A 10902-nucleotide genomic window follows, 5' to 3' on the forward strand; every position below is an offset into this window, starting at 1 on the left:
TCTCGCTGCTGAGAGAGCGGCGGGCGTCCTTACGACCCGCCCGGCAGCTTCTGCGGGGCTTCAGCCCGTCACCCCTTCGGTCAGCGCCGCCCTCGGAGACCTCTCCGCTAACGTGGTGTCTGGAAGGCGAAGCCCTGCTGCTCTTCCATGCTTAGACAGAGTCTGCAGCAGGGCAGAAGCAGGCAGGACGAGGGGCTTTTCTTGCAGCTCCGCTTATGCAAGTTTCTTTGTTCCCGTCCGGTGTCTCAGCACACCCTGCGGGCTTACAGCACAGCTGGGAAGCGTTATTCTGTTCTTAAACCAAAACGCTGACTTGACTCTACCTTTTTTCCTGTTTCCTGTGCAGCGGTGTGTTGGTTTTCACTCACAGCATGAATGAGTTCCGCATCCACCACGATGTCAACGAGCTGCTCAGCCTGCTGCGTGTGCATGGTGGTGAGGGGGCTGAGGTGTACATCGACCTGCTGCAAAAGAACCGCACGCCCTATGTCACCACCTCTGTGTCTGCACACAGCGCTAAGGTGGGCCACAGGGATGGCATTGCAGGGAGCTCTGCCTGGGGCCTTGCTGCAGGTGTTGAGCTTCCTTTGCCAGAGCTGGTACAAACGCTGTACCTGTGACGTGTGCTCATTCTGGGGGAAGCCTTAAAAGGAGCCTATTTTGTGCCTGGCATCGTTGGTTCAATTTTTAATTAGAGGAGTTATCCACTGGAGAAGTAAATCAGATGAAAAATAGTAGCTGTGTGATTAAATGTGATTTTATTCGCTCTCAATAAGTTTGCAGATGACACCAAGTTAGGAGGAAGTGTCGATCTGCCTGAGGGTAGGAAGATGTACAGAGGGATCTGGACAGGCTGGATCACTGGGCTGAGGCCTGCTGTATGAACTTTAGGCCAGGTGCTGGGTCCTGGGCAGAGTGGCTGGTAAGCTGGGTGGAAGTAAATGATCTGGGGATGTTAGCTGACAGTCAGCTGAACATTGAGCCAGCAGTGTGCCTAGGTGACTAAGAAGGCCAGTGGCATCCTGAAACAGTAGTATCAGAAACAGTCTAGTCAGCCAGATCAGGGAGGTAATTGACACTGGTGAGGCTGCACCTCAATGCTGTGTTCAGTTTTGGACCCCTCACTACAAGAAAGACATTGAGTCCCTGGAGTGTATCCAGAGAAGGGCAGCAGAGCTGTGAGGGGTCTGGAGGACAAGTCTTATGGGAGCAGCTGAGGGAAATGGAATTGTTTAGCCTCAAGAAGAGGAGCCTCAGGGAGACCTTATTGCTCTTCCAGCTCCCTGGAAGGAAGTTCTGGGAAGGTGAATGTTGGCTTCTGCTCCCAGATAATAGCAAAAGGATGAGGTAATGGCTTTAAGTTGTGCCGGGGAAGTTCAGGTTTGACATAAAGAGAAACTTGTTCTCAGAATGAGTGCTAAGTTATTGGAACTGGCTGCCCAGAGAGGTGGTGGAGTCACCGTCCCTGAACGTGTTCAAGAAACGTGGGGATGTGGCACAGAAGGACATGGATTAGTGGGCATTAATGGTGGCAATGGGTTAACAATTGGATAAGATGATCTTAGATGTCTTTTTCCAACCTTTATAATTCTTTGAACAGTATCTGGCTGCTTTTTTTCTTTTGAATATCATCCAAGGTGTCTGGGATTTAAAGCCTGGTACCCTCATGACCAGATGTGTTTCTGTGGCCATAATACTGCTTTTCGTTGCTGCCTTCCAAATCAGTCCATCTTAATTACCAGTGTGAAGCCAATGCCGCATTGTTCAGTCCAAAACCTGAACCCTGAAGTGCTCTGCTGGCGACAACAGCCTGCTTCTTGTCTGCCTCCTTGTACAATGTTCTGCTCTGGAATGTTGGAATAATAATATACTTTAAATATTAAATATTCGTGTGATCTTTTACAGGTAAAAATAGCAGAGTTTTCTAGAACTCCTGAAGATTTTTTAAAGAAGTATGACGAGCTGAAGTCTAAAAATACCAGACATCTAGATTCTTTGGTGTACCTACTGTCAAAGCTCACAGAAGACAAAGAGGTTTGTTTCTGTGTTAGAACTGAGCATGTTATAACTACTTGACAGTAGCATCAATGCAGTGATTTAAATATGCACACTATCTGATGATAATATTCATTGAAGTCAACAGAAGACATCCAGATCTAGCATTTACTTAATTTTTTAAGCACTGTTGAGAATTACACCACTGTTTCACTGTAGGATGTGAGACTGGGACAGAAATACCTGTAGTCTGAGCAGCACACCTATCTTATGGGCGGATGTGTTTTGCTGCAGTGTGTGCTGACCAGTGCTCACAAAATCTCTTTTGTTTTATGTATATACAGACACTCCAGTATTTGCAACAAAATGCTAAAGAAAGAGCGGAACTCACAGCAAACATGGCAGCTGGTAGCAGCACAACTTTCTCCATTCCCTCATCTACGTCCAAGATATCCCTGCAGGAACTTGAGGAGTTGCGCAAGCAGCTTGGCACTGTCACAGCCAACTCCAGCGCACAGCAGGTACTGCCTCTTCCCTCACCTCATATGTAAAATTTTTCCCTGCTGTTTGTATATAGCTGTGCTCTTAACTTTTGCTACGTAGGGGAATTACAGATATTTCTATCCATGCACATAATCTAAATTTGCTCTCAAAATGGTGCTTCTCAAATTATATTAAATCATTGTGCTGTTCTTCATAAAAGCGGCCTTTTCCATTGAAGTCAGGTGAGGTGAGTTGAGATTAGGCCACAGCAGTTCTCACTGGGGCGTAGTGATGTGATTTCATTTTCCTGTTTCAAACCACCTCCTTAACACACGCAGATGTTTCCTTTTCTGCCTGCAGCAGTGCTTGCTCAGCAACCTTTATGGCTTGTGCTGTCCTTGCTCTGTTCTCCAGGATGTGTGAATGCAGAGCCTTGTAAAATTGTTCCCCGAGTAGACAACCATTTTGTCTACTACACTATTGGAATTAGTGTTCTTGAAATAAGTGCTGCAAAAGCATTGTTAGGCAGTGATGGAGCTACACCGATCCTGCTATACTGTGCGTATCAGGCTTTTTGCTTGTCTCTTCCAAATTCTTCATGGAAGATCTGAGTCAAGCAGTTGATTTAAATCCTGAAGGGGAGATTAATTTCCAGTAAGAGAAGAGATCTTTTAAATAGGATTTATGTATGACTTGCTCAAAGAGTAGAGAAGAGGAAGTGGTGTTCTCTGGGATGCTCAAACACAAGTTGATTTCCATGCATACTTTTCCTTTGAGGCACAGTTCTGCCTGCAGTCAAAGGAACTGAAATGGCAGCACAAGCCAGCAAGATGCAAAGCTTATGTGCACTTGTTTCCTTCCCACATTCCTCTCACCTCTGAGACCTTCAATGAGAAGAAAATAAAATGACCCTGTGCAGATCCCATTTCATATACATATGGAGCTTAAGAAATGGCTTTCATAAGCACGTCCCCCATGTTTGTGCACTTGTGGCAGTTTATGTACATCGCATAGACCTCTCCAGCTGAATATTAGTCTTTTAGCATATTTATTTTACTGACAGAGATCCAGTGCCAGGAATGGAGACTGTTATGGTCTTGTAAAAGCTCACTTCCTTCACAATCAGAGCAAAATCACTGTCATTTTCCACCAGTGTATTATCTGGATGGCATTTCGTGTGCACCTGCTTCTTGGGCAGTGTGTGGAAACTGATTTCAGAGGTGGTCATTAATCTGTTTGCAAGTTCTCCTTGGATAAAATGTTGCTGCTTTCTCCTTCTGGAAGTAATTTGACGGCTTTTACATGGTACAGTTTGCAAACTAGTCAGGTGACTGGTGCTTGTACATGTCCTGGTTTTGCTCCTGCGTGTATGCCACAGCACCAACGCTGGTGGGAGGGGTATGATAAGGCATTGTTTGATGCGTCCTCCAATAAGAAGATGGCCAACTATATAAAAAGTCTGAGACCTGTAGCCTGGGTGAAACCGAGAGACAAAACCTACACTGTTCTACTGAAATATCAATTATTCCACTTTCTGTTTTCAAGTTATCGGATTATAGTCAATTTCTGCTTAAAATTGAAAAATTCTTGCCCTTCCAAACATCTCTCTTCCTTCATTCTTTTCTTTCTCTTTTTTTTTTCTTTTTTTCTTTTCTCATCAGCCTCTTGAGCTTACACGAAAAATGCTCCGAGATAAGCAAAATAAGAAGAATTCAGGTCAGCCTGTTCCAGTGTTTCCATCCTGGGTGTATGAGAGGCCTGCGCTTATTGGTGATTTCTTAATTGGCACTGCTCTAAGCACTGACGTAACTGTACCTATAGGTATGTGATACATAGTGAAAATTATGTTAACATGATATGTTTTGTACTTGTTCAGATTCTGTCATAATTAGGATGAAAGCAAAACTTGCCTCCTTGAAATCTGTGGAAAGAACGGGGTTCAAAAAAAAACCAACAACGCCCAACCAAATGTATTTGCTTCAAAGTGTTTCTCCTGTGCTAACTTCCAACTCCACCATTAATCCGTAAGATTTAATCTGCTTTGAGTTTCCCAGTCCTTCCACAAAATACACTGCAGGAGCATCCCATCTGCATTCTCAGCTGAAAAATCTGCAGTTGCACCTTTCAGGGAGCATTCATCAATCCGTGCAGCTCATTCTCCTCTCCAGTAAAGCTGTGACAACCTCCCTGATTTGCTCGTAGTCAGAGTGATAGGGGACTGATCTCACTCTTTTGTATTATAGCTTTAGACAGAGCTGTGTATAGTTTGTGATTTGTAAATTAAATTAAAGAAAGGCAATAGTTGTGCTAGAGGTTTGTGTTTCTATTCCCCGAGAAGGTAGACGCACGTGCAGGAATCCTGTAGCTTCTTCCTGGCATGGATTTGTGCCTTGTCTAAGGGGCACAGAAAAGTGGAGAACACAAGTAGTTTCATTCTTGAGTGTTTCTCTGTTGTCAAATGGCTTGTATGTAGCTGTATGGGAATTTTAAGCATGTCTGATGCTTACATGTACAGTCCATGTTTTTTTTCCAGGCTTTTGAACCACATAACAGAGATTCTCAGTCACATTAAATGCTTTTTTTTTTTTTCCCCTAGGGATTAACAAATTCTGTAGTGCCCAGAAATCACTGGTAAGATCAGACACCTCTCAACACTGTTTAATGCTGCACCAGCATATACAGTCCTGCAGTGGAGAGGGATTGTTAGCTGGTTTTGTGAGATAAGGCTAGCTGTGGTGAACACTGTAGCCATCCTGGTCCCCAGTCTTTTGAGGTACTTCATTATATTTCAGTTTGAGTCCCTTGAATTTCTTTGTATCTGATTTCCAGTTCATTGCACCATTCAGAGACCCTATAGCTTGCTGTTCACCTGTAGCTTTGGCTGGGCTAGCATTTTGTTGTGTGTATTTGAGTTTTATTCTTCGTATTTGAGTATTTCAGTGGAGGGGAGGTAGGAGAATTATTGGCAAGGCTGGAACTCAGGTCCAGTGTAGTTGAGCCCATTTGGGTGGAAGAGTGAACAGTGCAAGTGATGTTCTCTTGGCCACGGTTGATGGATGCATATCTCTGTCCACTAGATTTGCTTTGGGTTTAAATGATGAGCAAAGGCTTCTGTTTTCCTGGACAGCAGGGCAGGTTTAAGATTTTGGAGTTGACAGCAACTGAGTTTTATTCCTCTGTATCTTGGTTCAGCTTTGTATGATCTTCCTTTGTTCTCTCTGAATGTTAGTATGTCATTCTTTTAGGCTTCAGGTGCTAGATCATGAATGGAAGATCCGGACGTACTGCAGCATGTTCCGATTATGTTCTTTTCTGCTGTCTCTTTGAAAACAGGTACTCTGCCATTAGCATCCCAAGAATCCATGATTGTGGAGGACCTGCTGTATGTTTTGATCGGTGTGGATGGAAGATATATCACAGCACAGCCTCTTGTTGGCAGGCAGAACCGAGCATTTTTAGTCGATCCAAACTTGGACTTGTCCATCAAAGAGCTGGTGACCAGGATTCTTCCCGTAGCAGCAAGTTACTCTGCTGTCACCAGGTACAGAGCTGTTGTTTCCTCCCAGTGGAGGATATTTTCCTTCAAGCATCAAGCTGCAGAATATGGAATCTGTCATTTTGCGTATGATGACTTCCAAGCTAAATTTAAACCTGTAGGGGTATAAAATAGAGATAATTTATTTGAAATGGCTTTGGCTACGTATGTTTTTGCTGGCATTCTCCTATGTGGTGCCACTTCACATTTTCCTTCACCTTGCCTTTGCTTTGTCCAACATCTGACTAGGTACAGGCAAAGTTAAAATGTGTCTGCTTGTTGTGGCTTGTCTTTTCCCACTTTGCTATGATTTTCTCCCTCCTTTCTGCTTTTTGCTCTCCTCTGGGCATCCAGGACTAAGACAACCTTTGTATCTGCTGCTGACCAAGAGAGCCTACAGCTTCCTAGTTTCTGGTGGCTACCTAAGTAATTGTTGAATGGTCTTAGTGTAAGGTACACCTCACTGACAGCAGAACTTTGTAATATGGATGCTGCATTTGATTTGATCAGCAGAAGATCAGCAAAGAGGAAGAAGCACTTTCAGGAAGTGATTTGTCCAGTCTTTTTTGCCTGACTGATTCCAAATGATATGGCTTGCATTCAGAAGCCTCTGTCCACTAAATAAGATACACGGAGCCAGCTAAGACTGATCAGGTGAATCACTAGTCAGAAGCTAGTAGCAAGCTTTTCTCAGTGTTTGGTTCCATGATATTGTGTCCTTTTGAGACCTTCTCCTGTCTTCTAGTCCTAATCATAAGGTTGTGCAAAGGCAATTGTCTTGAAAATACTGGCACTCACTTTTTTTTATAGTGGATTTGCAAGTAATTCTAGATCCCCTGCAATTTAGAAGGAAATGTTTTCCCACAGCTTTCTATACTAAGAAGTGTGATGGTGAGAAATAGGCGGGGGCCAGAAGGCAAATGTTGAACCTAAAACTTAGCTGAAAAGCAATACGTTTTCCAATACAGTGTCTACTCTTGTGCTTTTATAGTGTCCTGAAGTTGAAATTCCTGAAAATGTTGGAAATTACCTTGTCTAAAAGAGATTCCATTTTGCATTTTACAGGTTTATAGAGGAGAAGTCTTCCTTTGAGTATGGACAGGTAAATCATGCGCTGGCTGCTGCTATGCGGACTCTGATCAAGGAATACATGATACTAATTACCCAGCTGGAACATCTTCAGAGACAGGGACTTCTCTCGCTGCAGAAGCTCTGGTTTTATATCCAGCCCACAATGAGGACCCTAGAGATTCTTTCTTCACTTGGTAAATTGAAAAAATACAGTCATTATGTTTAGACAGGTGCATGACAGTGGCTTCTGAAAACTAGACAAATCAACAGTACAGACAGGGCATGTGTCATTTTAATTTTGTTATATTAAATAAGAGGGACTAAGAGGAGGATTGTACTTGTCAGACCTCTGCCGTTTTTGAGAGCAGTAGTTCTCTAAATCATGCCTGCTGTTATTATACCTCAGAATGAAAGTACTGTGCTGTGTGAAGAGGCACAGTATAACCCATTTGAGAACATGTGGCATGTGCATGTGCGTGTGGCATGTGCATCCCACAAGAGTGCTTCCTGTCAGATAACTGCTCATACAGAAGTGCAGTGGTTTGCAGCCATTTAATACCATTTTAGTAGCTTCATTTTCTCACTTCCTTGTATTGTCTCCTCAGTAGTTTTGCTTTAATTAAACTCTTTGACATGGGGATACTCTTGCATTTCTCTCTACTCAGCCCAGAAAATTTGTCTGGACACAAAAATCTGTTCTGTGTAGAATCTACGAATGGATGATCCATCTTGGTATTTATTTTTCCTGAAATATTCACGTTTTCGTTAGCCATCTGCTTGAAGATTTACTTTAGTCTCAAGCTCATGACACTACTGTATTCCTCTTCCTCTGTCTCTTATATCCCTTTTGCAACGCAAAGTGTGAGTTTGACTATGAACCTACCTAAGTCCAGGTGTTTCAAGCTGTATACATGATTAGTTCAGGGTTACAGTGGAGAATAGATGTGATTTTGAGATCAGAGATTTCTTAAGCAAATCATTGAGATGTGGGATTTTTTCATTAGCAAATTGAGAGAAAAATCTCCATGTATGATGTAGAAGCCATGAGATACCTTATGTCTACCTGAGTTCAGATCTCACAGAATGGCCCGGGTTGGATCATGAATCTCCAACCTCCCTGCCACATGCAGGGCCACCAACCTCCCTGTTTAATATTAGACCAGGCTGCCCAGGGCCCCATCCAGCCTGGCATTGAACACCTCCAAGGATGGGGCATCCACAGCCTCTCTGGGCAGCTGTTCCAGCACGTCACCACTCTCTCTGTAAAGAATTTCCCCCTGACATCCAACCTGAATCTTCTCTCCCTCAACTTCAAACCATTTCCCCTTGTCCTGCTGTTATCTACCCTTTCAAAGAGTTGACTCCCCTCCTGTTTGTAGGCTCCCTTTAGATACTGAAAGGCTGCAGTGAGATCACCCCGCAGCATTCTCTTCTCCAGGCTGAACAAGCCCAGGTCCCTCAGCCTGTCTTTGTAGGGGATCTGCTCCAGCACTCTGATCATCTTTGTGGCCCTCCTCTGGACCCTCTCCAACAGCTTCACATATTTCCTGTAATGGAGGCCCCACACCTGGCCTCAATACTCTGGATGGGGCCTCATGAGGGCAGAGTAGAGAGCGACAGTCACCTCTCTGTTCCTGCTGGCCACCCCTCTGCTGATGGAGCCCAGGATCCCATTTGCTTTCCGAGCTGCGAGAGCACACTGCTGGCTCATGATGAATTTTTCATCCATCAGGACCCCCAGGTCCTTCTCTGCAGGCTGCTCTCAAGGACTGCTCCTTCCAGTCTGTATGGATGTCTGGGATTCCTCCGGCCCAAGTGCCAAACCTTGCACTTTGCTGTCTCCTTGATCTCTTTGATCTGTGTATCTAAATGAGGAATCTTGTGTGTCTTACATCTGTATTTTTTGTTTCAGCTACTTCTGTGGATAAGGGTGAGTGTATGGGAGGGTCAACCCTGAGCTTACTCCACGATAAGACTTTCAACTACACAGGAGACAGCCAGGCTCAGGAGCTGTGTCTGTATCTAACGAAGGCAGCCAGTGTGCCTTATTTTGAAATACTGGAAAAGTGGATATATCGAGGCATCATTAATGATCCATACAGGTAAAGAACAGTTACAGAATGAAAAGTTAAGAAATATCCTCCATCTCATATCCCTCTTTGTGTTCCCTTCTCACATCTGTGTCCTCTTCAGGACAGGGGTGAGCTCTGTTCTTACAGGTTGCTATTCTCGTAGCTCTCTGAATCTATGTTAATGTAGTCCACTAGCATGATGATCTGATTCAAGCTAACAACACTCTCTAAAGTTTCGTGGCATTGGTAGAAATCATTTAAAGCATTTTTTGTGTTTATGCTACATTCCTGTTGTCCACATTTTCAGAATGCAAAGAGGGAAGAAAATGAAGTTAAAATAGATTAAAAGAATGCCTTTTTGATGGTGAGAAAGCAAAGGCCAGCTTCCTCACCAGTACTCTGACAGCCAAAGAACATTTAGACTTGATTCCTAAGCCCTATAGAATTATGTTTCTGTTGTAATTGATTGTGGATTAGCACAAACACAGCACAAAATGCTACTTGTCTTAGTACAAACTAATTTCAATTCTTGATTGAAATATATCTTCATGAGACCTTACTTCTGATACATCATATTCCCGTGGCCATATTAACAGGTCAAAAAAGTAATCTCCATTGTACCACTTCCTGCTTCTAAACATCTGCTTTAACTGTCCAGTGAGTTCATGGTGGAGGAGCACGAGTTGCAGAAGGAGAAGATTCAGGAGGACTATAACGACAAGTATTGGGATCAAAGATACACTGTTGTTCAGCAGCAGATTCCCTCTTTCTTGCAGAAAATGGCTGACAAAATACTAAGCACGGGTAAGTAAAGATACATTTCTTTTTTAAGAGGAGTCTGAGATGATCGTTGCCATTGTTTTCGTAAAAATAAATTAAAGGATTGTCCAGCTACAACTTCTCAGGGAAACAGAAAAATTAAAAGCAACTCCAAATCATATACATGAAGATGTGGAAAGGAGTCCAGCAGTTAAAGGAGCTTTGTCTTTCTGCTCAGGTATATGGGTACAGTTTTACAGCAGCTAGATAGATGGAGCTAGATGTCCGTGGTTTGAACGCTGTGTCTTTATTTGGGCACTTAAAGGCTGTGTGCTGCCTGGTGGTTATCACTGCTTTCTGCTGCAAGTACAAACTCCTCAAAAGCTGTTTCTGAAGTGCAACACCAGATTTTCTTGGCTATCTGTAAAGGTGTTTTACCACCACTGGGGACAGAAAACATTTCTAAACCGTTTCTTAAACATAATATTAGTAGCCTAGTTTAAATTCTGTATCATCTTTTGAAAGGCATCTAAATCCTTTCCAGTTCTAGGTTGAACTCAATATAAAATTTCACAATATACCTTCTATTCCATTTGGTAACCGTGATCTGGAGGCTTTTCTCGTGGCAACACATACAGTTGGTGGAAACGTGGATCACTGTTTTCTTTTCAGGAAAATACTTGAATGTTGTGCGAGAATGTGGACGTGATGTCACCTGCCCTGTGGCTAAAGAGGTCATCTATACTTTGAAAGAGCGAGCGTATGTGGAACAAATAGAAAAAGCATATAACTATGCTAGCAAAGTTCTCCTGGATTTCCTAATGGAGGAGAAAGAGCTTGTGGCTCACCTAAGGTTTGATTTATTTTCTTAAATACATGTTAAATAGGTTGGTTCTGATTGCAAATGTCAGGTTTTAAAGTTAGCACTTTTTTCCTGGGATATTCTCTCTGTTTCTGTTAGAAATGTTGTCCTGGAAAAAAAAAAAA

The 10902-nt window shown here is 43.1% G+C and overlaps 1 protein-coding gene across 2 annotated transcripts in view; it reads left to right on the forward strand.

Annotated features, from left to right (window-relative positions):
* The window catches only part of TUBGCP2 (tubulin gamma complex associated protein 2), a 21905-nt gene that overhangs the window by 218 nt on the left and 10785 nt on the right, over positions 1 to 10902 (forward strand). For both annotated transcript variants that reach the window (XM_010714158.1, XM_019617440.1), the window contains exons 2-10: positions 347 to 521; positions 1906 to 2034; positions 2340 to 2516; positions 4140 to 4299; positions 5812 to 6019; positions 7079 to 7278; positions 8997 to 9186; positions 9815 to 9960; positions 10588 to 10768. In XM_010714158.1, coding sequence (XP_010712460.1) covers positions 372 to 521; positions 1906 to 2034; positions 2340 to 2516; positions 4140 to 4299; positions 5812 to 6019; positions 7079 to 7278; positions 8997 to 9186; positions 9815 to 9960; positions 10588 to 10768 — 1541 coding nt within the window. In that variant the 5' untranslated portion in view covers positions 347 to 371. The remainder of the gene's footprint in view (positions 1 to 346; positions 522 to 1905; positions 2035 to 2339; positions 2517 to 4139; positions 4300 to 5811; positions 6020 to 7078; positions 7279 to 8996; positions 9187 to 9814; positions 9961 to 10587; positions 10769 to 10902) is intronic.

Source organism: Meleagris gallopavo, chromosome 8, assembly GCF_000146605.3.
Source record: "Meleagris gallopavo isolate NT-WF06-2002-E0010 breed Aviagen turkey brand Nicholas breeding stock chromosome 8, Turkey_5.1, whole genome shotgun sequence".
Lineage (NCBI taxonomy): Eukaryota > Metazoa > Chordata > Aves > Galliformes > Phasianidae > Meleagris > Meleagris gallopavo.